This window comes from Macrotis lagotis, chromosome 5 (assembly GCF_037893015.1).
Source record: "Macrotis lagotis isolate mMagLag1 chromosome 5, bilby.v1.9.chrom.fasta, whole genome shotgun sequence".
Taxonomy (NCBI): Eukaryota; Metazoa; Chordata; class Mammalia; order Peramelemorphia; family Peramelidae; genus Macrotis; species Macrotis lagotis.
This window is the reverse complement of record NC_133662.1, coordinates 166,986,286-167,011,404: the sequence shown is the minus strand read 5'-3', so window position 1 is coordinate 167,011,404 and position 25,119 is coordinate 166,986,286. Positions and strand designations below refer to the sequence as shown.

General features: G+C 33.8%; 1 protein-coding gene across 11 annotated transcripts in view; it reads left to right on the top strand.

Annotated features, from left to right (window-relative positions):
• Window positions 1-25,119, top strand: part of SYNE1 (spectrin repeat containing nuclear envelope protein 1) — a 598,518-nt gene that overhangs the window by 383,002 nt on the left and 190,397 nt on the right. For all 11 annotated transcript variants that reach the window (XM_074187858.1, XM_074187854.1, XM_074187849.1 and 8 more), the window contains 9 exons: window positions 855-1,031; window positions 4,592-4,857; window positions 7,420-9,580; window positions 13,737-14,074; window positions 14,281-14,425; window positions 15,139-15,357; window positions 16,181-16,443; window positions 18,889-19,054; window positions 20,842-20,997. In XM_074187858.1, coding sequence (XP_074043959.1) covers window positions 855-1,031; window positions 4,592-4,857; window positions 7,420-9,580; window positions 13,737-14,074; window positions 14,281-14,425; window positions 15,139-15,357; window positions 16,181-16,443; window positions 18,889-19,054; window positions 20,842-20,997 — 3,891 coding nt within the window. The remainder of the gene's footprint in view (window positions 1-854; window positions 1,032-4,591; window positions 4,858-7,419; window positions 9,581-13,736; window positions 14,075-14,280; window positions 14,426-15,138; window positions 15,358-16,180; window positions 16,444-18,888; window positions 19,055-20,841; window positions 20,998-25,119) is intronic.

The following is a 25,119-nucleotide window of genomic DNA, read 5'->3' as shown; positions in this document are numbered from 1 at the left end:
ATCTTTGAAATATTTCATAACAATTCATCTTTGGATGGGATATATAAAATAAAATGCTATTGTTTTGAAAGGCAGATAAATATCTACCAAACATATATATATATATATATATATACATATATATATATTTCACTATTAACCTTCAAGTTAATATTTTTGTCACTAGAACACTTAAAGAATATTTTTAAATATTCTCTAATTCATTCCAGAGTCCTTTAAATTCAGTAAAATTAAATAGGCATATCAGAGTTAGAAATTATATAAATCTATATAATCCACAAGATGCCAATTCATATTGGTGAAAGTTTATCAGAGCCTCTGGAGAATATAAAAATAGACTGGACTAGCTAAAAGCAATGAGCCATTTAAGTAAAGCCTTCTGGAGATGCAGATCTTAATGGCATCCTGCTGTTTACTTGACAAGCAGGTGGAATCCCTTCTAAATCAGATCAGAAGTGATGACCTACTTGCATCTGGAAAACATTACTCCTGCTCTCCAACTCCCTCCCCTTTCCCTCCTTTATTGGTATATAACAGATGATGGTAGATAGAAGACTTGATAAAATATTGCAGCAGAAAAAAATATATCTTTCTAGTCTCCAATATTTTGCATCACAATGTAGATAAAAATCTGAACAGATTCTAATGGCCACTTTCCAAAGTTTAAGGGAATTCACATATAGCTTCATCTTTTATGGATAATTTCCAATGAAGGAATTTTTAATGAAGTGCTTTGTATAGCTTTTCATATACACAGATTTTATGTTTAGTTTGGGCTATCTGATAAGATACCATACAACATGTGAAGTTCTTTATATAATTGTTTTTCTTTACCTGCCTTTTTTCCCTTTTAGATTGAACAGAAGATAACAAACTCTCAGAGTTTAACTCAGGGCTGGGAAGAGATTAAACAGATGAAGGCAGAACTTTGGATCTATTTACAGGATGCAGATCAACAGCTGCAGAATATGAAGAGGAGGCAGGCTGAATTGGAGCTAAATATTGCACAAAACATGGTTTCCCAAGTAAAGGTAAACAGTCGTTTTCCTGTAAGATATTGTATAGAATGCTGACATGCTGGGAGAAAAAGAATATCCATTTAACATATTCATACTCTTAGTGCTCATAAGAAGATTTGGAGCTGGAAGATGCCATAAGGATCATAATCCCATCCCTTCATTTTACAGAGATGCAGAGATATTAAGTGATTGGTTTTGCTTTTATACAAAGCCAGGATTTGTGATTTCAAAGCCAATTCCCTTTCTCTTATATCATTGATCCTCTCTGAAAGTGTAGATTATTAAACCTTAGGTAAATTAATAAAGTAATGGAATGGAAACACATTATTTTACTTCATTTTTATGTTCAACAAAGTTCAAACTAAAGTGTAATTCTTGACCTGTAATGAGTAGCCAGAGAACTACCCACCTATCACATTTAGTCTATCTCTACTTACTTTTTTTAAATGTAAAGTTGTATAGTCTTATTTTAATCTTAATAATCTGCATTGTGATTAAAATGTAAGATAACATTATTCTAAACAAATTATGTGAATTACAAGGTGGCTCTACATATCCTTCCCAAACTCCGTGATTTCACCAAAGATTTAATAACTAATAAATATCTTTATATTAACTGAACATTGTTTTGAACTGCCAAAATATAATGGAGAATGAAAAAATATTTCTTTCAAAAGCATGCACTAAAATTTCTACAAAGGACAGCAACAAAGCAAACATTCTTTTTATGAATGTGGCTAATAAATAATCTGTGTTGTTTATTTCTACTAATGCCTCATAGGGGGAACATTCACTCACAAAGAGGAATTTGTGGGCTAATACAGTGTACTGTCTAGTTCTAGCAAGAGTGTGTCAAATAGCAATTTGTACAAACAAGTCAGCCTTAGAGAGCTTGGAGAATGGGGTAGGCAAAATCTGTAGACTGCAGAGCCAAATAGTTCTGTTTTTCAGCCACGCTGTCCTCCATCTGCCAAGTCTACTCAGAACTTCACTGTTTTCCTTGCCTGCTACTTATTACCACTTAGTTTCAGACATTTAAGAAAGATGACTATTTACTTTAGAACAAAGAGGAATTGGCAATCTAAGTGTTATTCAGAGATCCATTCATAATGTATAGTATCAAGTTTATTCTTCATGTTCTGAAATTTCTGCAGCATTTAACCTTGCTTCACATCCACCATATTTATTCTTTCATTATTTCACTATTATAATATTCTTTTAGAGAGGTAGCAAGGTATAAGGGGTAGAGAACCAGACTTGGAGCTAGAAAGACCCAGGTTACAGCCTTATCTCCTGTTGTATCTTGACTTAGACAAATCAATTATCTTATCAGGACTCTAGGCAATTCTCTAAAAGTTATCAGTCTGTGCTGAGAGAAGGGATTTCTTTATGAGTTTTCTATAGCAATTAAATAATGGGTCCTAATCTGTATCTCCTCACTTCAGTGAGGAGAAACTCCAAATGGCTTCATGAAGAGTAGGACACAACTGAAAAATGACTAAACAACAAAATAAATTCTTGTTGCTATTTATTTCTAACCATCTAACCAGCTTCATTATACATTATAAAAGACTAGGATCTGATGGGACAAAAACAACTCACCATGAAAAGCACATCAATTTTTGTATTTCTTACTTTTCTTCTTCTTTACCATATCACTGATCACATTTCCTGAAACAAGCTGAGATCTAGTGCAGTTTGATAAAGATTATTATATATCCTTTGATTTTTATCAATAAATGATACTAAGGTACTAGATAAAATTTGTAAAGTGGCACTAAAAATCTGATTTGGAGTTCTTGAATGGAATATAAATTTGATAGTTTGCAATATTAGCCCTGCTTTTCATACTTGTTTGCCTTACATTAGTCATTTCTAATGGTCACTTTACTGTGTTTCTTTGAGTACCCTTAATTGACTTCCTTGATTTTTTTCTTGGTCTTCAAATGTAACTATACAATTGATCACCCTTCTTTCCCCCTTTCCTCCCCTACCTTCCCTCCTTTGGACTTTGTATCATCAGCATCTGGTACAGTGTGCCTGGAAAATGGCAGGAATTAAATAAACAATTATTGAAATGAATTGAATTGAAATGAAGTGAATATTTGACCAAATATTCCTCTACTTTTTGGTCTTTCATTTCTCATATTCAATCTTTTGCTTCTTAATTTGATCTTCATAATATGCCTTGCATAGTCCTCTGTTCAATAAACTCGAATTCCCCTACCAACTCGAGTCAAATACAAAAAGGCTTACTTTGGAGTTCAAAATCATTAATAGGCTACCCTCCCCCATCTTTCTAATCTTATGACACATTAGAGCCCTTCCTCATCTTGTATGCCTAAGGATCTACCCTCTAGTGACAGCTGTGCACTATCAAGATCTTCCTACTCAGGACATTTTCACTGACTGTCCACCAAACCTGTCTACTGGATTCCCAGGCTTCCTTTAAGTATTAGCCAGCTCCTACTTTCTATTTACAGATCCTTTACAGGATCTCTACAGATCCTTTTAAATTCTCTCTGTGAGTTATTTCCAAATTATCCTGTATATATAGTTTATTGAATATATAGTTATTTACATGATCCCCCCCATTAGATTGTGAACTCCATAAGATTATGTGTAGTTTTATGACTATTTCATACATATTTTTAAAGTGAATTTTCAATAAAGTTAAACCAAAGCATTTAATACAATATGTTTCACCACCTAGCTTCAGCCTACTTTACTTATTTATACCTATTTACATCTTTTACATACTCAGTGATTCAACCAAATTTTCTATCTGATATCTCTCAATGACAGATATATTGAACAACTTTCTGTCTCTCAGATCTGTGCCTTTTTATAGGTTTCCCCCTAGGCCTATAATACATCTACCATTTTTTAAAAATTTATTTTCTTCTATGAGCTCCTATTTCAGTCCTTCCTAGAACTTGTATTCTCTTCTCAGCTCAATTCAAGTGCCAGTACCTACATGGAGCTTTTCCTGAACCTCCTCCCAGCTACTAAGCCTCCTGTTCTGAAACTGCCTAGTATTTACTTTGAATATCTTTCATGTCTACTTCTATATGGAAACCTTTTCCTCACATGCTGTAAGCTAGTGAGGGGAGGCACCATTTCATTATTTTGTCTTTGTATCCTCAATTCTGAGCATAGTATGTGATACATTGTAGGCCCTTAAGAAACACTTGTTGATCAATTGATTGAATATACTTGGGTATACATTGTCTTCCTGTAGATACTGAGATAGTCCCAGTCCTTTTTTGTGTCCTCAATGTTGTAGGTTTGAAAATCCTTTTCTTTGTTGAATATAAATTTTTTTCTTTTCCTCAGATTTCCCCATGAATTATATTCAATTTAAAGTCATGATTGCCCTTTGCCTGAAAAAATCAGTTTCCTCCCAAGACCTTTCTTGTTAATTTTCTTAATTATTTTTATCTAATAAATAATGACTTTTATATTATATTTTCTCTTGTGACTTTGATTCAGTTTTTTTCAGAAACATAATGTCCTTCTAGAATTGTAACTTATCCATAATTTGAATTTAATTTAATTTCTTTATCCTTCAGGAATTTGTTAAGAAACTGCAGTCCAAACAGGCAGCCATAACAGCTGTTACTGAAAAGGTGAATAAGCTAACACAAGGACAAGAGTCCCCAGAACACAAGGAAATAAATCATTTAAGTAATCAGTGGATAGATCTCTGCCTACAGACCAACAATCTGCTTTTGCAAAGAGAAGAAGATCTTCAAAGGACAAGAGATTACCATGATCATATGAATGTGGTTGAAGTATTCTTAGAGAAGTTTACTAAAGAGTGGGACAAGTTGGCCAGGTAAAGGAGGCTCTTTTCCTGGAAAAGATTGAAATGTTTTACAAAATATAGAATTAAATTCTAATCTTAGTTAAGAATTTTTTATTCTCTTTTTTTGTATGTTTTGGTTTTTTAAATGAGGAGACATGCAGGGGTTACTTACAAGCTGATCCCACTGTTTTAATGTGTTCGTTTCTGATCTAGTTTGTCTCCTACCTCCTCAAGCAATCTGGTTACTCACCATAGTAATGCAATCGGTATAACCCAGTGAGTTCAGAACTCCCCAGATCAAGCTATTTTTTTTAAATTCCCCTTCTCTTCCTTACTGTCTTCTATTATTTCAGTGACTGACTCCATGCAAAAGATTTTATTTCCAAGCTTTGGTATAATTAGGATTGTTGTGACTAGTAAACACAGAATCTTTCTGTTAAAAATGCCAACTCCAAATTTCCTGGTAGCTAGGATTAGTTTTCTTTCACCAGAATACAGAATAACTTTTTTTTTAACTTGAGAGGTAGAATGTTCTAATATGATAATATTCCTGCAATTTAACCTGTTTTTTTTTAGTTGTTACTATTTTCAAGGGACCATATGATATAGAAGGAGGATTAAAACATAGTTTTTGCTTTCTGGAAGCTAAGAGATTTGCTCTTGTTACATCAGCTAGACAAGATGCTTTTTTTGCTATAATTTTAGCACCCCTTAGTTCCTTATTCTTTTTTAGAGAAATACAATACCTGACTCACAGTCATACTCTTACATAAGTTCTCACACCAAAGGAAGAAAGAATTTGATAGTGGAAAGTGCACTTGGAGTTAGAGATTATAGGTTCAAATCTTGCTTCTGATGAATAATGTTTGATTCTTTAACTTCTTTAGGTTTCATTTTCCTTCACTACAAAATTAATGGATTGTATTATATGGAATCTGAAGTTCCTTATAACTCTAAACCCATTCTTTAAGTTTAAATTTTTTTGTGTGTATATCATTCCTCACAAACTCCTCATCTTTCCCTCTCTAATAGAACCCATCTGTTAGAACAATTAAAGTCATGCAAAAACAAATCAATCTATTGGCTATTTCTGAAAATATATAGCTCATTCTTTACTTCTAGTCTCTCCTTTCTCTGTCAAGACATGGAAGGAATTCATCATCAATGTCTGCCTTCATTTTCTCATTTCATTTTCTCCCACAGTTTCAGGTATCACTTCCATACAGGTGATTCCAACCTCTTCCAACCTCCAACACTAGAATCTCCAGCTACTGAAAGAACATCTCCACTTGAAAGTTCCAACCACACATTACACTCGAACTTGCACAGATATTAACTTACTGTCTTTCTCCAAAACTGTTTCTTTTTGTATTTTCACTATTTCTATTAGCACCACCATTCACTCAAAATACCGAAATTGAAACCTTGATGTTATCACTATGTATGTGTATGACTGTGTGTGTGTGTACTTATATTTGAAGAGATATATATTCATACAATATACATATATTATAGAATACATACAATATGCATATATTATAGAAACATTATATATATATATTTAGACTATATATATTTATTATATATATATATATAGAGAGAGAGGCCTGTATTTCTCTTAGCTCTCATTTCTAATTGCTTACCAAGTGAATTCTACCTCTTTACTTTTTCTTGTATATGGCAATCACCTCTTCTTTATTCCCACTGATATTATTTTAGTATAGACCTTAATAACCACTCATCTGCACCACTACAATAGCCTCCTTCTAGGCTCTCTCCTTCCCCTTTCACTCTTAATTCTCCAATTCATCCTTTTGTTAGATACAGAATAGTGTTCTATATAGAGACATCTAGTAATACTATTTCTCAGTTCAAAATATTGTAATGGCTTTTCATTGCCTACTGATTGGTTTAAACTCTTCTGCTTGACTTTGGGGATCTGTACAATTGAGTACAATTCTTCTTATACTCATTCTTCACCTATCTACACATGTACCTTTGCTTACACCATGCCAAAATTTGGAAGGTCCTTCTTCCTCATCCCTTTAATTTGTTGAATTTCCTCCCAATCTTTAAAAAAAACCTCTGTCCAAATTCTAATGGTGCTTTGCCAATTACCTCAGCTTTTAACATTTTCCTCTTCAGATTTTAAATTCTACTTTGTTTCAGAAATTTCTATTTTTGTGTGTGTTATCTATCATTTTGTCTTATCCTCTTACTAGTTTATAAGCTCTGTGTGGTAAAGGATTTGTATTTTCTAAACAACTTCTCAGTGCTTATCACAGTGTTCTGTACACTTTCAATATTTAATAAATATTTATTGAATTGAATTGAACTGATAATAGAATGCACAAAGACAAATAGCATGAAATAAGATCAGAGAAGCACATTTGACTTAGATCACAAAAAACTTTGGTACAATTATCAAATGTCCCAGTTGAAAGTTTTTTGTTATGTTATTTAATTTTCAAGAATTAAAGATATATGGTTAGAAGAAAGAATAGTGCAAAATTATTTGAACTGCATATAAAAGTTCTTAGATACTAGATGAACATACTTAATCTGATTGTTCATGTGCCAATTTATTTACAGATCGGATGCCGAGAGTACAACCTCACATGTTGAGTCTTTGAAAAAGTTAGCATTGGCATTGCAAGAAAAAAAGCATATTATTGAAGATTTGAAAGACCAGAAACAGAAAATGATAGATCATCTGAATCTAGATGACAAAGAATTGGTCAAAGAACAGACAAGTCACTTTGAACAACGCTGGTTTCAGCTTGAAGACCTCATTAAGAAGAAAATCCAATTGTCAGTCACAACTTTAGAGGAGCTAAATTTGGTACAATCTAGATTTCAGGAGCTAATGGAGTGGGCTGAAGAGCAGCAGCCTGGCATAGTTGAAGCACTCAAGCAAAGTCCTCCCCCTGATCTAGCTCAAAACTTGCTCATGGATCACCTTGCTATTTGTAGTGAACTGGAGTCCAAACAAATGATCTTAAAATCACTCATTAAGGATACTGACAGAGTGATGGTTGACTTAGGACTCAATGAAAGACAACTAATTCAGAAAGTGCTCTCTGATGCCCAATGCCATGTCAATTGCCTCAGTGATTTAGTGGGTCAGAGAAGAAAACACTTAAATAAGGCATTATCTGAGAAGACCCAGTTCCTCATGGCGGTGTTTCAGGCAAGTAGCCAGATTCAGCAGCATGAGAGAAAGATCATGTTCCATGAACACATTTGCCTATTGCCAGATGATGTTAATAAGCAGGTCAAGACTTGTAAGAGTGCCCAAGCCAGCTTAAGAACCTATCAGCATGAAGTCACTGGCCTTTGGGCCCAGGGACGTGATTTAATGAAGGAAGCAACAGATCAAGAAAAGAATGAAGTGTTAAGTAAGCTTCAAGAACTTCAGGGTATCTATGACACTGTTTTACAGAAGTGTAGCCAAAGGTTACAAGAGCTAGAAAAGAATTTGGTTTCTAGGAAGCATTTTAAGGAAGATTTTGATAAAACTTGTCATTGGCTGAAACAAGCAGATATCATTACATTTCCTGAAATAAACTTAATGAATGGTAGTACTGAACTTTATGCTCAACTGGCAAAATACCAGTGCCTTCTTGAACAATCTCCTGAATTTGAAAACCTCCTGCTGACCCTCCAAAGAACTGGACAAGCAATCTTACCATCACTTAATGAGATGGACCATTCCTACCTCGATGAAAAACTGAATTCTTTACCCCAACAATTTAATGTTGTTGTGGCCCTGGCAAAAGATAAGTTCTACAAGGTACAAGAAGCTATCCTTGCCCGGAAAGAATATTCGTCCTTGATTGAATTGACTTCCCAATCTCTAAGTGAACTGGAAGACCAGTTTGTAAACATGAACAAAGTCCCCACTAATCTGTCAACCAAAGAAGCCTTGTCTCTTCAAGAAACTTGCAGAGTTCTTCTTGGAGAAATCTTAAGTCTTGGGGCAGCAGTAGATGAGTTGAACCAAAAGAAGGAGGGTTTTCGTAGTACAGGTCAGCCATGGCAGCCGGATGAGATGCTCAAACTTGTTACTCTATATCACAAGTTGAAAAGGCAAACAGAACAAAGGGTTAACTTATTAGAAGACATGACAAATGCTTACCAAGAACATGAAGAAATGTGTCATCAGCTAGAGAAACAATTAGAAACTGTGAAGAAAGAACAAGCCAAAGTAAATGAGGAAACTCTTCCTGCAGAAGAAAAACTGAAAACATATCATTCACTGGCTGGAAGCCTTCAAGATTCAGGAATTCTTCTTAAGAGAGTGACTGAGCATCTTGAAGATCTTTCTCCTAATCTTGATCCCATGGCTTATGAAAAGGAAAATCAGCAAGTTAGGACATGGCAAGAGGAGCTTGTGTTGCTGACCTCAGGTATCAGTGAAACAGTAATGGAGTGTGAAAGTCGACTGGTTCAAAGCATAGACTTTCAGAGTGAAATCTGTCGTTCACTTGACTGGCTAAGACGTGTGAAAGCGGAACTTAATGGAGCAATATGCTTAGATATGAAACTTCAGAATATACAAGAGGAAATCCGAAAGGTTCAGATTCACCAAGAAGAGGTTCAGTCTAGTCTGAGAATAATGAGTGCACTGAGTAGTAAAGAAAAGGAAAAATTCTTGAAAGCGAAGGAACTGATTTCTGCTGACTTAGAAAACACCCTTGCTGAACTCTCTGAACTAGATGATGAAGTTCAGGAAGCCATACGAACCAGACAGGTCAGTATACTGAGTTAGACACCCTGTGTTTGTTGAAGGGAGTTTGAAAGCTTGAGTGATTTGTTCATGTATTAGTCTTTCATTAGATATTTCTTTTCAGAACTTTATGTGGATCATAAAAATACCCTGATAAAATAGTTTTATTTGTTTTCCCCATGGGTAATGATTTTATAGAGTGAAATCAAATCTTTCCAAAGATCTAAATCTTTTATAGCAAAATATGACCTCAGATATCAACAGGATGCTTATCTTATTTGATGTATGAAGGAATTTCTCTCATTATTTCAATCATTTGTATTGAATATTTAAATTCAACATATTGTATTGAATATTGCTTTCAGGAGTGGAGAAAGTTTTTTCTGCCAAGGGTCAATTGGATATTTATATCATTATTAGTGAACCCTTCAAAAGCCTGTTATATTTGGTCAAACATTTAATTGATTTTCCCCTAAAAAAGCTCCTAGAGTTAATGATATTTCAAGTTCCACTTGCAGTTGCCTTGGCAGCTCTATACTAAATGATTTCATATTCTCCAAAGCCTAGCTTGTATTGACAATCAAAAGATGAAACATATATGAAACATATAATATGTAATATAATATAATCTTACATTGCTTAATGGGACAGTGGATAGAGTGTTCAGCCTGGTGTCAGCAAGACCTGAGTTCAAATGTGGCCTCAGCCACTTATTAGTTGTGTAACTTTGGGCCAAATTCAGTAGCCTCTCTCAGTCTCATTTTCATCATCTGTAATATGGGGATTCTAATTGCATTTACCTGAATGAGTTATAATAAGAATAAAATGCAATGTTATTGTAAAGCATGTTGCAAACTTTAAAGTAGTCTAAGGAATTAGTGATTGATTTTATTAGTGTTTTTTTTTAACCAGTAACGAGATGAAAAGTATTATATAATGTTTATAAAATTAATCAACTCAAAAATTTCCTTCCAAAAGAGCATTTCTTATTATAGCTAACATCTAGGTTTATAGATTAAATTGGGAAAGAAACATTAGCATGCAAGGACCAAGTTATCTTATCCCTGTCATTCTGGTTCCTCAGGGTAGGAGTTGAAGTTGTCTGTTAGCCTAAGGTTCTGAAATGATTAATTAGTGAAGATACAAACAGATGATAGATCTACTCAGAAAACAAAAACAAAACAGTATAAACAAAAACAACAAACTTTGTCCATCCATACATTCACTTTCATTTTGTAACCAAGATACACAACCAATCCACTACCACCCTCAAAAGGCAAGGAAAACTAAGTTCCCTAGTTTCTAGATGTTATACTTTAATAATAATAATAATAATAAATAACAGTGATGATGATGATGATGATAGCTAACATTTATATGGTACTTGCTATATGACAGGCACTATGCTTGACAAATATCTCATTTGACACAATAACTCTGGGAGGTAAGTCTTATTATTCCTATTATACAGTTGAGGAAATTGAGACAAACATGTTAATTAACTTGCCCAAAGTTTCACACCCCTCTGAAGAGGGTTTTTTTAAATTAAATTATTCAATCATTTATTAGGTTTTTCTTCAAACCAACTCCTTGATTTATTTATTGGTTCAATGATTTTTTAAAGTTTTCAATTTTATTCATCTCTCATGATTTTGGTGTTTAGTTGAGTATTTTTAATTTTTCTTTTTCAACTTTTTTAGGTTCAATGACCAATTTATTGGTCTATTCTTTCCTTTAAGTATTTTAAGTATTTTTTAAAAAATTCCTTTACATATTTTGTCTGCACACCATAATTTTGGTATGTTGTCTCATTATTATCATTCTTTTCGATGAAATTATTGATTTTTTACTATGATTTGTTCTTTGACCCACTCATTCTTTATGATTAAATTTTTTTTAGTTTCCAATTAATTTTTAATCTATGCTTCTATATTAATTTATTTAATGTAATTTTATTGCATTATGGTCTGGAAAGGTACAATTAATGTTGCTGCTTTTCTGCAATTGTTTGTGAGGTTTTATATCCTAAAATATTGACTATTTTTTTTTTAAGGTTTTTGCAAGGCAATGGAGTTAAGTGGCTTGCTCAAGGCCACACAGCTAGAAAATTATTAAGTGTCTGAGGCTGGATTTGAACTCAGGTACTCCTGACTCCAAGTCCAGTGCTCTATCCACTGTGCCACCTAGCTGCCCTTGACATTGACTATTTTTACAAAAATGATCTGTGCAGCTGAGGAAAAGTTACAGTCTTTCCATTTCCATTCAATTTTCCCTAGAGGTCTATCACATATCACATCTAACTTTTATTTTTTAGAACTTTTCAAGGCAATGGAGTTAAGTGGCTTGTCCAAGGCCACATGGCTAGGTAATTATTTAGTGTCTGAGGTTGGATTTGAACCCAGGTACTCCTGACTCCAAGGCCAGTGCTCTATTCACTGCGCCACCTAGCCGCCCACATCTAACTTTTAAAAATTCTATTAATCTTAATTTCTTTTTTTATATTTAGATTTGTTTGGCTCTGAGAGGGTTAAGTTGAAGTCCTCCTCTAATATAATTTTACTATTTTCTCTTGTAACTGATTTCACTTTTGTTTTCAGAATATAAATGCTACACCATTTGTTGCATATAATTTTAGTATTGATATTGCTTCATTGTCTATGATGCCTTAAAGAAAAATATAGTTTCCCTGCTTGTCTCTTTTTAATTAAGTATATTTTAGCTTTTGCTTTGGTGAGATCATTCCTGCTACTCCTCCCTTTTCTTACTTCAGCTGAAGCATACTAGATTCTGCTATAGCTCCTTATTTTAATTCTGTGTGGTATTGTTCTATTTCAAGAGTGTTTCTCATGGAGGTGGCTAGGTGGCACAGTGGATAGAGCACAAGTCCTGGACTGTGTGGCCTTGGGCAAGCCACTTAACCCCATTGCCTTGGAAAAAATTTCTAAAAATTTCTTGTAAAGTACATATTGTTGCATTTTAATTCATTCTGCTAGCCATTTTCATTTTATAGTGAATTCATCATACTCATATTTACGTTTACTAACTATACATTTCCCTTTATACTATTTTCTTTCCTTTATCATTTTTCCTTTTTTTTTTCTTATCCTCTGAAGAGGGAGACTTCTAGTCTTGACTCCTATCTATCCCCTGAGTTACCTGCTACATTAGCACATGTAAGCACAATGAATCTGTCCTTTTTCCTGGTTAAATAAATGAAATTTTTCTTAAATTCAAGGCACTGACTAGAGTCAATTTTGGCAAACTTTCAAAATGTTCTGCAATTTTCTAACTCACTGAATATTTTTCACTGTCAAGTTTCTTGATATAGTTTCCCACTTGAAATCACACTACGTCCCAATCAAAAATATATAAACAGTTAAATTCAACCTTTTTTTCTTTTGAAAAATAAATTGTAAAGTCTTTTTTCACTTTTAGCTTTGGGTCACTGGACAAGAGATAAAGGCATATTGCACAAATTCTAGAATCTATTCATTTCTAGAATAGCTTTTGTCATGTTACATTTAGCTTCATATGACTGCTTTTGTAAATACTATAGCATTGATGCTTCTCTTTTCTTGTCACTACAGGACAATTTCTACATGGACATTCTGACTAATGGCTAGGAAAGAAATGATGGCATTTGAGTAAAGGACATCTAAGTTCTGTGATTGGCCAACTTTTAATTCCTATAATCAACACCACCTCCTATTCCCATTTTCTTATTTCATTTCTTAAATCTTCTGTCTTTAACATATATTAAAACAAATTCTCCTCACACTTTGCAGCATTTTCATGAAGATTTGGCTTTTGTAACACTACCAAGCATTAAAAGAACTATTTTTCTTCATATTGGCCAACCAAATAATCACATTGAATTGTCTTTCCTACTTGAATTCATTAGCTCTTCTCTGTAGTTTTTAACAGTACTACTTTCTAAAGGACTGTTTCTATTCTATCTAAACTTTAAAAAAAAGCTCTGTTCAGGTTCAAGGCAGTTCTGGTTGCTTGAGGTTATTGGAAGATTGACTTCTGAATTGTATAAAAATTATTATGTGCTAAAGATTTAGTTTGTTACAAAGCATATTATTTAATAACTTAAATGATGTTATATTAGGGGACTTAGGCATTTTAACTCGTTATTCTTATATCATTGAGCTCTCTGCAATTGTTGTTTTTATAGGCCACATTGACTAAAGTATATAAATTGTGTCAGAAGTATTATCAAGTATTTCAGACAGCCAAAGACTGGCTTGAGGATGCTCAAGAATTGTTACAACTGGCAGGCAGTGGATTGGATGTGGAAGGCTCAGAGGAGAACCTAAGAAGACATATGGAATTTTTCAACACTGAAAATGAGTTCCATAGTCATCTGACAGAACTTCAAGCTTTAGTTTCTAAACTGGAACCATTTATCAAAACCACTGGAAAGGAAGAACTGCTGCAGAAAGTTACTTCTCTGGAAGAAAAGGGCAAGAAAGTTATTCAAGAATCCCAAGTCCAATTAGATCTATTGCAAAGGTATCTCTTTGGTTTGTTGTTTGTTTATAGTTTATGGCATTCAAAATTAAATGAGCACACTCTAATTGTGAGAACCTACATTTATTCTTGGTTCTTTTGGCCTCTTTGGATATTTAGAGTCAGAGCTCTGCATAATAATATAAAATTAGACATCATTTATTCTCTGTCAATGCTTTATTAGTGTCACATCTTTTCCCCCCCCTAAGATGTGCAAATCAATGGCAGGATTATCAGAAATCAAGAGAGGAGGTTATTGAGCTGATGAATGAGGCTGAAAAGAAATTATCTGAGTTTTCTGTATCCAAAGCTTCATCCAGTTGTGGAGCAGAAGAAAAATTACTGGACCACAAGGTAAGATTTCCTTTGTTGACTTAATGAAATTTCAATGAACTTTTCTAAAATAGGCTTTAAGAAAAGTTCATTCTAAATCTTGTTCCATTTTCATCTAAGCTCATAATTGGAAAAAAATGCACTGAATCATTATTGTGTTAATGATATGTAACTATCATCAATCATTAGGATTCTCCATCTGAAATGTCTTTCTATGATTTACAAATAGAGGCACTTCTGGAATTTTCTAAGAAAGCATGGTGAATGGCATGTCTTTGGAAGGCATGGCAGTCAGTGGGTACTGTGTAAATACTGATTGCTGTCCATGGAACAGAATGATTCAAACTAATCCATTGAATTAAAAACAACAACTATAAACTCTTTTGCAGCAATCTTATAAAGTCTGAATCTGAATAAACCTCTTACCCAATTCTATACACTTATTTTTATGACACTAATTAAAATATGGACATAATAACATATTCCAAATATTGAAAAAAAGTCACTTTTAATACATAATCCTGTTCACCTTCACTTAAAAATATTCTTACTCTAAGATACTTTTTGAAAATCAAGAATGACTCTGTAACCTCATAATGTTTTTGAACCCATGGAAAATATTTCTATGGAGAAGTATAGACCCTCTGGCACCTACCTCACTCAAAAATTTAAATAATTAAAATTTAGTAACTCACTAAATAAAAAAGCTCCCTGTCTTTCCTTTATTGTTTCAGTCACTAGTATCTTTAGTAAGCTCCTTCCATGAGAGGATCATAGCCTTAGAAGAAAAGGCTTCTCAGTTAGAAAAAAATGGAAATGATGCCAGCAAGGCAACCATCAGCAGGTCAATGACTACAGTCTGGCAACGCTGGACACGCATTCGTGCTGTAGCTCAGGACCAGGAGAAGATACTGGAAGATGCAGTGGATGAGTGGAAAAGCTTCAATAGCAAGGTAATTTTCTTTAGTATATTAGGGATCATGAGGTTTAGATCATCTAGACCAAATACTTGGGATCCAATGAAATAACACAGCTTACCTCAGAGTAAACAGAAGAGTAAAATTTCTAATCCTGATCTAACTCTAAGGCTCTTATTAAATTAAAAGAGTTCTTGTTATTTGTGCCACTTTTGACTATTTTAAATTGGACATTAAATTGGACAATAGAAACAAATATATGATGGTAGAATACATTATTTTATCCAAATTGAGAGTCAGACTAATTCAGAAAATACTAGGCAAAATCCCCTTTGCAAGACTTTCATATAGAATGCATAGGATTAGCAGGCTCTTGTAAATGTTTTTCCATCTAATTCTAGAAGATTTAGTATGAATATTAACTAAGGAAACATGGAACATAGCCCATTGCAACTGGAATAGTTAAATCAATTGTCAAATTTCTTCCATCCTTAAAATAAACCAATGCTTCTAGATAAAAAATTAAATTATCCTTATGCAGCTTCTGCTAACAGTGTTTCCAAAAATAATTTTGATTTCCCTATATCATTGATATATCCTGAATATTCTGAGATTGGAAAGTGGAAGCTGAGATGACAATGAGTTACCTCTCCTCATGCCAATTAATAATGTGTTTATATCCTCTAGCCCTTAAGAGGTTACACATTCATTCTTAGACTGGTCCTAATGTGTCAATAACAAGTTTGATAGAATGGAAATAGTAGGTGCTAGGGTGTAGAATTGCCTTTATTTGAATGTTTACTCTTCTAATTTTCAGTAGTTTCCTTTGTGATTTATAAACTTTTATGTGCATATTTAGGTTCAAAAAGCCACTGAAATGATAGATCAGCTACAAGAAAATTTACCTGGAAGCTCAGTAGAGAAAGCCTCAAAAACAGAGCTCTTGGCACTCCTTGAATATCATGACACATTTATTCTTGAGGTGGAACAGCAGCAGGCAGCTCTAGGTGTACTGAAGCAACAAGCTCTGAACATGCTACATGATGGGGAAGTAGAGTCATCTACTGAAGAAGAGCTACCTATCATTCAAGAAATCACAGCAATGCAAGATAGATGTCTTAAGTAAGCATCCTGTCTTTCTGTTATATAAGCAGGACATGGGAATATGTGAAAATATTTTATTTATTTTTATTTATTTTGGGTTATTTTTGCAAGGCAGTAAAGTGACTTTCCTAAGGTCACACAGCTAGGTAATTATTATTACGTGTCTGAGGCCAAATTTTAACTCAGGTACTCCTGACTCCAGGGCCAGTGCTCTATCCACCTAGCCACCACATGGAACATATGAAAATAAAAGAAGATTATGTTTTTAAAATCTATCACTGGAGCCTAACACAGGGTCTTGCACATTTTATTACTGGCTGAATAAATGAAAAAGCATTGGTAGAGCTTACTATGTGCAAAGCTCTAGAGCTTTAAATAGAAAAGCAAGACAATCCCCAGTCTCAAGGATCTCAGATTCTGATAGGGCTTGTGGGAGAACCCTTATAGAATGCTTTGACTTCAAGGCAGATACAGGGGTCTTATGATTCTTCGTATGCAGTATCAAAACAGGTGGTACCTTCTTTACTTTTATTTCCATTGCTAATATCAGATGTAATCCTGATGTTGATGGTACCAAGGATTTTTACCTGGAACTTCTATATCTAATAGTGACAGAAGATCAGGGATGCAGCTTCCAGATTTGCTTCTTTACAAGGGTTGCCTCATCAGAAAATAGCTTCAGGGACTGGGCTTGAACTGAGGTCTGCAGAGGTGTTTGCAGCCTAACCTATAATTGGTGACAATAGGTCATTGGTTGATGTAAGTCCTGATTGACAGGGAATAGAGGGTCCTTTCTGCTAAAGATTTGCTCTCTTTTATGTTGCCTGTGGAGTCAAACTAGAAAACAGGACTTGTAAGTCTTTATGGGAAATACTATTCTGAAGCTTTGGTGCAGAGGATCCTGGGAGGTCCTCATCAAGTATGAAGGTATATGGTGACAGTAGTGGTTTGCTCTACCAGGGCCAAACCTCTGACTTCCTCTCAGGATGTCTTGCTACTTCAGCTAACCTTACTTACATGGCAAATGTAGGAGCTTAATAAGCTCTTCTGTTGAAATGAATTCTTATCAGAGTTTTGAGTTAAGAAGGTAGCTATGGAATCCTTGAATAAAAATATATAAAAGAGAGCCCAGGAATGGAGAAACTGGAGGTGTTGAGGTATTATGGGAAAATCCATAAAGAAAAGTAATAATGAATTAAATAGAATCATATCAATGTAAAGGGGAAAGAAAGGATTGATTAAATTAGAATAATATCAATGTGAAAAGAGAAGGAAGTACATTAGATTAATTTTGGAAGTAGAATTGACAGTACCTTGTCAGACAGAGGAGAGAAAGGAATAGAAGATAGCTGAGATTTCAAGCTTGAGTAATGGTGCTCCATTAATAGAAATAAAGAAGTCAGGAAGCAGAACAGTTAGAGGGATAGAAATGAAGAGTTCTGTTTTGTGCATATTGAATTTGAGGTGTTTTTATGACATTCAAGAGCAAATATCTAATGGAGAATTAGGCATGCTATTTCTTACTTTCATTTGGTGAACAGCTAGGACTTGAGATATTTTCTGGGATCATTCACAGAGAATATCATAATCGAAACAATAGGGTTGGCTAAAAAAATTATCCAGTATTTTTGCACTATAGCTCCATCTTATTATATCCATCTTTTTTTTTCATTTGGAATTACTAGATACTAGAATTATATGTAATTATGTATAGCAAAAGCATCCAGGTGATGTTAAGCATAGAGCTCTGAGGTCAGGGTCAGAAAGCTCTGTGTTCACATCCTACCTTGTACATTTACTAGTTGTGTGACCCTATGCAAGTCATTTAAACTTCTGTATTTCAGTTTTCTCCTTTATAAAATAAAGATGATAATAGCATTTACCTCGTAGATTTGTTGTAAAGATCAAGTGAGAAAATACATGTATAATTTTTAGATCTTCAACTACTATATAATTGTTACTTTTATGAAGCTATTTTAATAATTATGAAGTTAAAAATATCCCTTATTAAAATGTGACTTAAGTTGATAGCTTATGTCTTACAAAGTAGAATAAAGTGGATCCCTAATGAAACCACAGAATAATTTATTTGAAAAAAATTAATTGTAAATAAGTGGCACCGAGATTTAGTTAATTCTTAATTTTTAATAGTCCAACTAGGAGTCTGTTTTATACATTGGGTTTTTTTTTGCATTCCTTGACCTAATCTATACCAGGAAACTGTTAGGCAAACACAATGCACTTTCCCAGTACAATTCATGCCATATCATATATCATCTCTCTATTTGTAAAGTTTATTATTTGTAAAATTATTTTTCTTTTAGTATTTTTGGAGATACATATTTGGAGTGTATGGGGCTTCTAGATTTCAGAGGCTTGATTTCTTCTTTGAACTCTGTTTTAATCTACAAATTGTTTTTCACTCAAATTCACTTGAGAATTCTCCTATTGATACTTTTGTAGTATGCAGGAGAAAGTGAAAAAAAATGGGAAGCTGGTAAAACAAGAACTGAAGGATCGTGAAGTAGTAGAGACTAAGATTCATTCAGTTAAGTCCTGGATTCAGGAAACAAAAGAATATTTGGTGAATCCTACAATGGAAATAGATGCTCAACTTGAGGAATTGAAGGTACAAAAGATTATGTTTTATACTCTTTCCAAATATTTAGCCATACCTTTTGGCATTCAATGCATTTGTGAAAATTGTGAGTTGAACTTTTCCACAAAATTGTAGGGCAGATGGAGTTTAGTAGTGGTTTTAGCTGAGGGAGGTTGAATGCATTAAACAAGAATGAGTTTTTTTCAGTTATTCTTTCAATCATGTCAAACTCCCCATATCCCCACTTGAGGTTTTCTAGGCAAAGATACTAGAGGTTTGCCATTTCCTTTTCCAGTTCATTTGATAGATAAGGAAACTTAGGCAAAATAGTTAAGTGACTTGCCCAGAATCATAAAACTAGTAAGTGTGTGAGGCCTAGATTTGAACTCATGAAGATGAGTCTTCCTGATATAGGCCTAGTTCGCTATCCCTTGTACCACCCAGTTTTTCAGATACTAAGAACAAGGAAAATAAATGAGGGAAGACCTAGCTTCCACTGGCTTTTAAGATCTTTATGCCACTGAATCCTTTAGAGCGCTAGGATCCTGCAATGTTTTTGCCTCAATCTTAGCATATCTGCAAAATGAACCCAGAAAATAACTGTAGTATTATTTTGCAGAGAAATAAATTTTATACAATTTATCAGTTTATTTATTGTTAAATGAGTAAATTCTTGGCTTAGTAATGTATATGCCAATCTGGTATTAATTAAATTATTAATATAATAAGGGGATTCATATAATATATAATATATAATACATAATATAATATAATAAAGGGATCATAAGTTCAACAATAATCACTCCACAGAATAAAGAATAATTTTTAAAAAACAGCCCCAAAAGTAAAAACTAAAAATGCAATAGATTGTAAAATTGACACCACTAAGTTTAGTAGGGCTTGCCCAAACATTTGAGGACATGATTTTTCCTTTCAATGTGACCAGGATAGGAGTGGGGTATAAAACAAATATGTAAATTAGTCCTCTCTATTTCTTCATGAGCTTAGGAAGGTAAAAGGTCCTTAGTAGAACTCAACAAGTTCTAATCTCTTTTATAACCAAAAAAAAAGAAAGATTAAATTTCCTAATATTTCTGCAGCAGGCAGTAGAGAAAGATATAGGACCAAAGTCTTCAGACTCTTAACCCCTTAGTGGTAACAAAGTTAAGGGTTAAAACGAAAAACCCTGCCTCCTATTTCTGTTCAGCCTTCTTTACAATCTTCCACTGGCTTCTCTTCTCTATCCCTGAGAATGAGACAATGTTTATCCTTCATGGAAGAGCTATTAAGACGAAGCCAGTTTTGAAGGGAATTTGATACCTGTTAAGGGATCTTTTATGAAAGATGACTTTCCTTATTACATAATAACCAGAATTAAATTCCTGAATGGAATTTCACTTCTCTATGATCCTCTAAAAAAGAATATTCCTATATTGATAGGAACCAGGGAGAAGGTGTATTTTCACATTAAAACAGCTAGAAGGTATAGCAGTACATTATCAATAATGAAAGAAATGAATTATAGTTACTGAGCATATGGTTATTAGTGATAAGTACATTAATACAGAAAGTAAAAACTCTTTTTTTCAGTAGGGTAATGAAACCCACCACATTAGCAACTGCAAGGAGGAGCTGAGATAACCCTGATAATGTGTTTGTTGTCAGTACAAGCTAGAGTTTTACATAGTTCTATCCAATTTTATGCCCAGTTATAAGTTAAAGCATGATATACAAATCATCTCTATTATTCATGATAAAGTTTTCCTCTTTATACTATTAGGCAATCAAAAATGATTTGATTTTGGTTTTATTTGTAGGATCTCCTGACTGAAGCCACTACTCGTCACCAAGCCATTGAAAAAATAACTGAAGAACAGAAAAATAAATACTTGGGTCTCTATACCATATTACCCTCTGAGCTCTCTCTTCAATTAGCTGAAATAGCAATGGACATAGGGACTCTACGAGATCAGGTAAAGGCACTGTACTTATTTTATTTTTTTTAAAGTATTAGCAGCATAGGAAGTTTCCTTATTTTTTCAGAAAACCATTCCATAAACTTTATCATAATACAGATTATTGTAAAGTAGAATGCATTTTTCCACAGGTACAGTGTTATTTGATAAATGTGTCCCTGACCAAGAATATAATATCCAACAAAACATAATTATTGTTTACCAATAAAGCAAAAAAACTCTGAAAATCTCTATGATAAAATCAAGTTTATTCCAAGTCCTGTAAAATGTAAACACATAGACTGTATGTTTTTCTTATGTAAAAGGGACCAATGTATTATAAATTACAATATGCATTAATATAACAGAACTCCATTATTGGGTATTCCCTACTCAAGTACATTAAATAGCTAACTTACAGATATCTAAATGTACCACCCTATTACCAAATGTAGACATAGCCTTTGAGAATTGCTGTATCTAAAAATTCATTATCTGGTATCAAACTGATCATGAGCATTTTCAAACTGAACTTATTCTTAGACAATAGACATATTTGATAGAACTTTTGGATAAATGACATGATAAAGAGTGAGGATGAAATATTGACTCTGAAATTATGAACCTGGTTAATGTTGCTTTTAAAAGAAATAGAGAAGTTTGAAATAAAGATAAGTTTGAGGAAAAGGGTAATGAATTTTGATTCAGTTGTTTAAAATGTATATAGGACACGAAGTTGGAATGACCTTAGAGTTTCTAAAGATATTAGTCTCTAGAGAGACAATTGCTTGGGAGAGAGAGAGAGAGAGATGTCTATATAAGAAAGTCATATTGAAAAGTCATTCACAAAGAGTAAACCATGATGGCTGCTGAGGGGAGAGTAAGAATAATAACAAAAAAGTAGAGAGAAGAAAAAGAGAGGCGAGGATAGTCTCCTAGGTACAATCACAGTTAGGGGTGTGTGATGTGAATGATGATCCAGCAAAGGAGACTGAGGACCAATCAAACAGATAGTTGGGGAACCAAGAAAGAACAGTGTAATGAAAAGTCATAGAGAGGGGCGGCTAGGTGACGTAGTGGATAAAGCACCGGCCTTGGAGTCAGGAGTACCTGGGTTCAAATCCAACCTCAGACACTAAATAATTACCTAGCTGTGTGGCCTTGGGCAAGCCACTTAACTCCATTTGCCTTGCAAAATCCTAAAAAAAAAAAAAAGAAAAAAGAAAAAAAAAGAAAAGTCATAGAAGATAGTATCCAGAAGTAAACAAATGGTCAATAGAGTTCAGATGTTTTAAAGAGCTAAAGAAAGAAAATGCAAGGAAATCATTGATTTAGCTATTTAAATCTCATTAGTAATTTTGGAGAGACCAATTTCATTTGAGTTATGAACTCATGACTCAGACTACAAGGGGTTGAAAAGTAAGTAATAAATAGAAGCAATAAGTGTAGACAAGTTTTTCCCTAATAGTTTGACTCTAAAGAGAATATAACTGTAGGACAATAGTATAAGGCAAGTGAGAAATTTTTAAGGCTTAGGGAGGCCTGGGTCTGTTTGTAGACAGCAGAAAATGAGTTAGTAGATAGAGTGAGATTAGAGAGGAAAGAGTAATGATAATAGTCTTCTACAGAAGATTAAAATGAATTTGACTAAGGATATTAGTAATGTGGTTTTTGGATAGAAGATACACTTAATCATAAAAAAAATTGTAGTAATGGTAGAGAGGGTGAAGGATTATGCCAGAGGTTTTTTTTTTTTACATGTAGAATAGGAATGAAGAGGAATCCTGTTGCAAATAGCCCCTTTTTAAAATTTTTTCATTTAAGGCAATGAGGTTAAGTGACTTGCCCAAGGCCACACAGCTAGGTAATTATTAAGTGTCTGAGGTAGGATTTGAACTCAGGTCCTCCTGACTCCTGGGCTGGTGCTCTATCCACTGTGCCACCTAGCTGCCCTTAAATATCCCTTATTTTCAAAGCAAATTATAGGAATGGTATGATAGGATTCATGACAGAAGAGTTGATGTGAAAGATTGCATAGACTGAATTAAAGAATAGTATAATTATTTCCTTGTTCAATGAAGGCTTTTAAATATTATATAACATACTTACGGTGGACAAGATAAGGAAAATTGACTTTTGTTGTTTGTGGCTGAGGTGGAATTAGGAGATCATGGAAAATACAGAAAATGAAGAAACAGGAAGTCATGTCTGAGGGACATCAACTTCTTTGTTGAAGTCCTCCTCTATTAGGGGTGATGGTACAGAAACGATATGCCAACTGTTGATCTTTTTGAGAAGTTAGGGTGTGGGTAAATATTTGTCAAAAGGTTCTAGTTTGTATAATATAGCTAGATCGCTATTCAGTCATTTCAGTTGTATCCAAACATTCATGACCCAATTTGGAATTTTCTTGGCAAAAATTCTAGAATGGTTTGCCATTTCCTTCTCTAGCTCATTTTACAGATGAAGAAATTGAGACAGGGTGAAGTGACTTGCCCAGGGTCATACAGCTAGTGAGCATCTGAAGCTGGATTTGAACTCAGGTCTTTCTGACAGTCCACTATCCACTGTGCTACCTAGTTGGTTCATATTTATTCAGAAATTACTGAGTGATTGCAGCAGGGGAAGGAACTTCAACTGAAGATGAGTTACAAAGAGAATTACACATCCAGGTGGACTGTTTTTGAAGATGTATCAAGTTGAGAAAATAACTGAACAGCCTGGAATTTTTAATTCAGTACAATAAACTGTTTTTCTGTTTTTAAGTGCCTACTCTGGACAGACACTATGCTAAGTACTAGGAATACAAATAAGGAAAAAAAAGAGTTCTTGTTCTCGAGGAATTTATAATCTAACCAGGGAAGACAGCATACAAAGAAACTAGAAAGGGTTGGGGGGAGGAAGGGCACCAAGGGGTACCTGGCCAAGGGACATCTTATGCTATGGAGTTTGAACTAAACAAAATTGCAAATAAAAAAATGTGAATAATATTGAGTATATGAAAGGGAAATTAGACAAGAATGGACACTTAAAGCAGTTTTAAAGAGACCTAAATGCTTAGCTATTCAGTTTTTATTTTAAACTAGAAGCAGTTGAGAATTTTTGAATGTGAGAGAAGCAAAATCAGACCTATACCTTAAGCAAAATATTTTGACAATTGTTTTTATTGAATGATTTGATTTGATTGATTAAAATTGATTTGATTTAATCTAATTGATTGGAAAGGAAAAAAACCAGAGACAGGGAATCCATCTAGGAGTTTACACAATAATGAATGAGTACCTGAATTAGGAAGGTAAAATGACATAGTTCAGAATTGTGGAGGTGGATCTGAGAAGAGTTGTCTGTCAATTTTCTGTGAACTGGTAACTGAAAATCTTGAGTGAAATGTTCAACATAATTCCAAGTTTTGGAGTGACTCCATAGATGCAGAGAGGCTTGGAGAAGAGATGACAGGAGCAGAGATGAAGTCGGAGACAAAGAATTCAACTTTGGACACATTGAATTTGAGATGTTGCCAGAACATTTGAGTCAATGTGTGCCAGAGGTCATTGAAAAGTTGAGAATTATATTTCAGATGAAAGAATTGTAATGGTTACATCTCTATATAGGGATAGTAATCTAACATTTTTCCATTTTACATTCCTCTATCCTCTTCAATGCATTCAAAACTTTTTAAAGCATTCACTATGAAAAGAAGGCAGTGGCACCAGGAAGAATAAATATTATTGTCATTCTTTCTCATCCTTTGCAAATATGAGCCTATTGACATTTTGTTGACATGCTATCAGGGCACTGTGTACTTCATTAGGAAGTTTTAAGAAATCATTAACTGAACATTAGCATCAGAGTCAAAACATCTTTTACAAAAGAATTGCCAAGAAATTCAAAATCAGTCAAGCATCTATTAAGAGCTATTCTCAGCACTGGCATATTAACAATATGCTGACTACACATATGTTCTTTTTTTCCTATTCAGATGATAAAAGAAATATCCATAAATATGAAAAAAGCAAGATGTTAGGTTTGATTAATCATCATTAAATGAGTGGAGTTTTAGAATATTGTTGTGAAAAGTGATATCTGACTGTTAGTGAATTGTCCTGAGTTTTGCCTACCTCAGTTAGGAAGTAACATCAT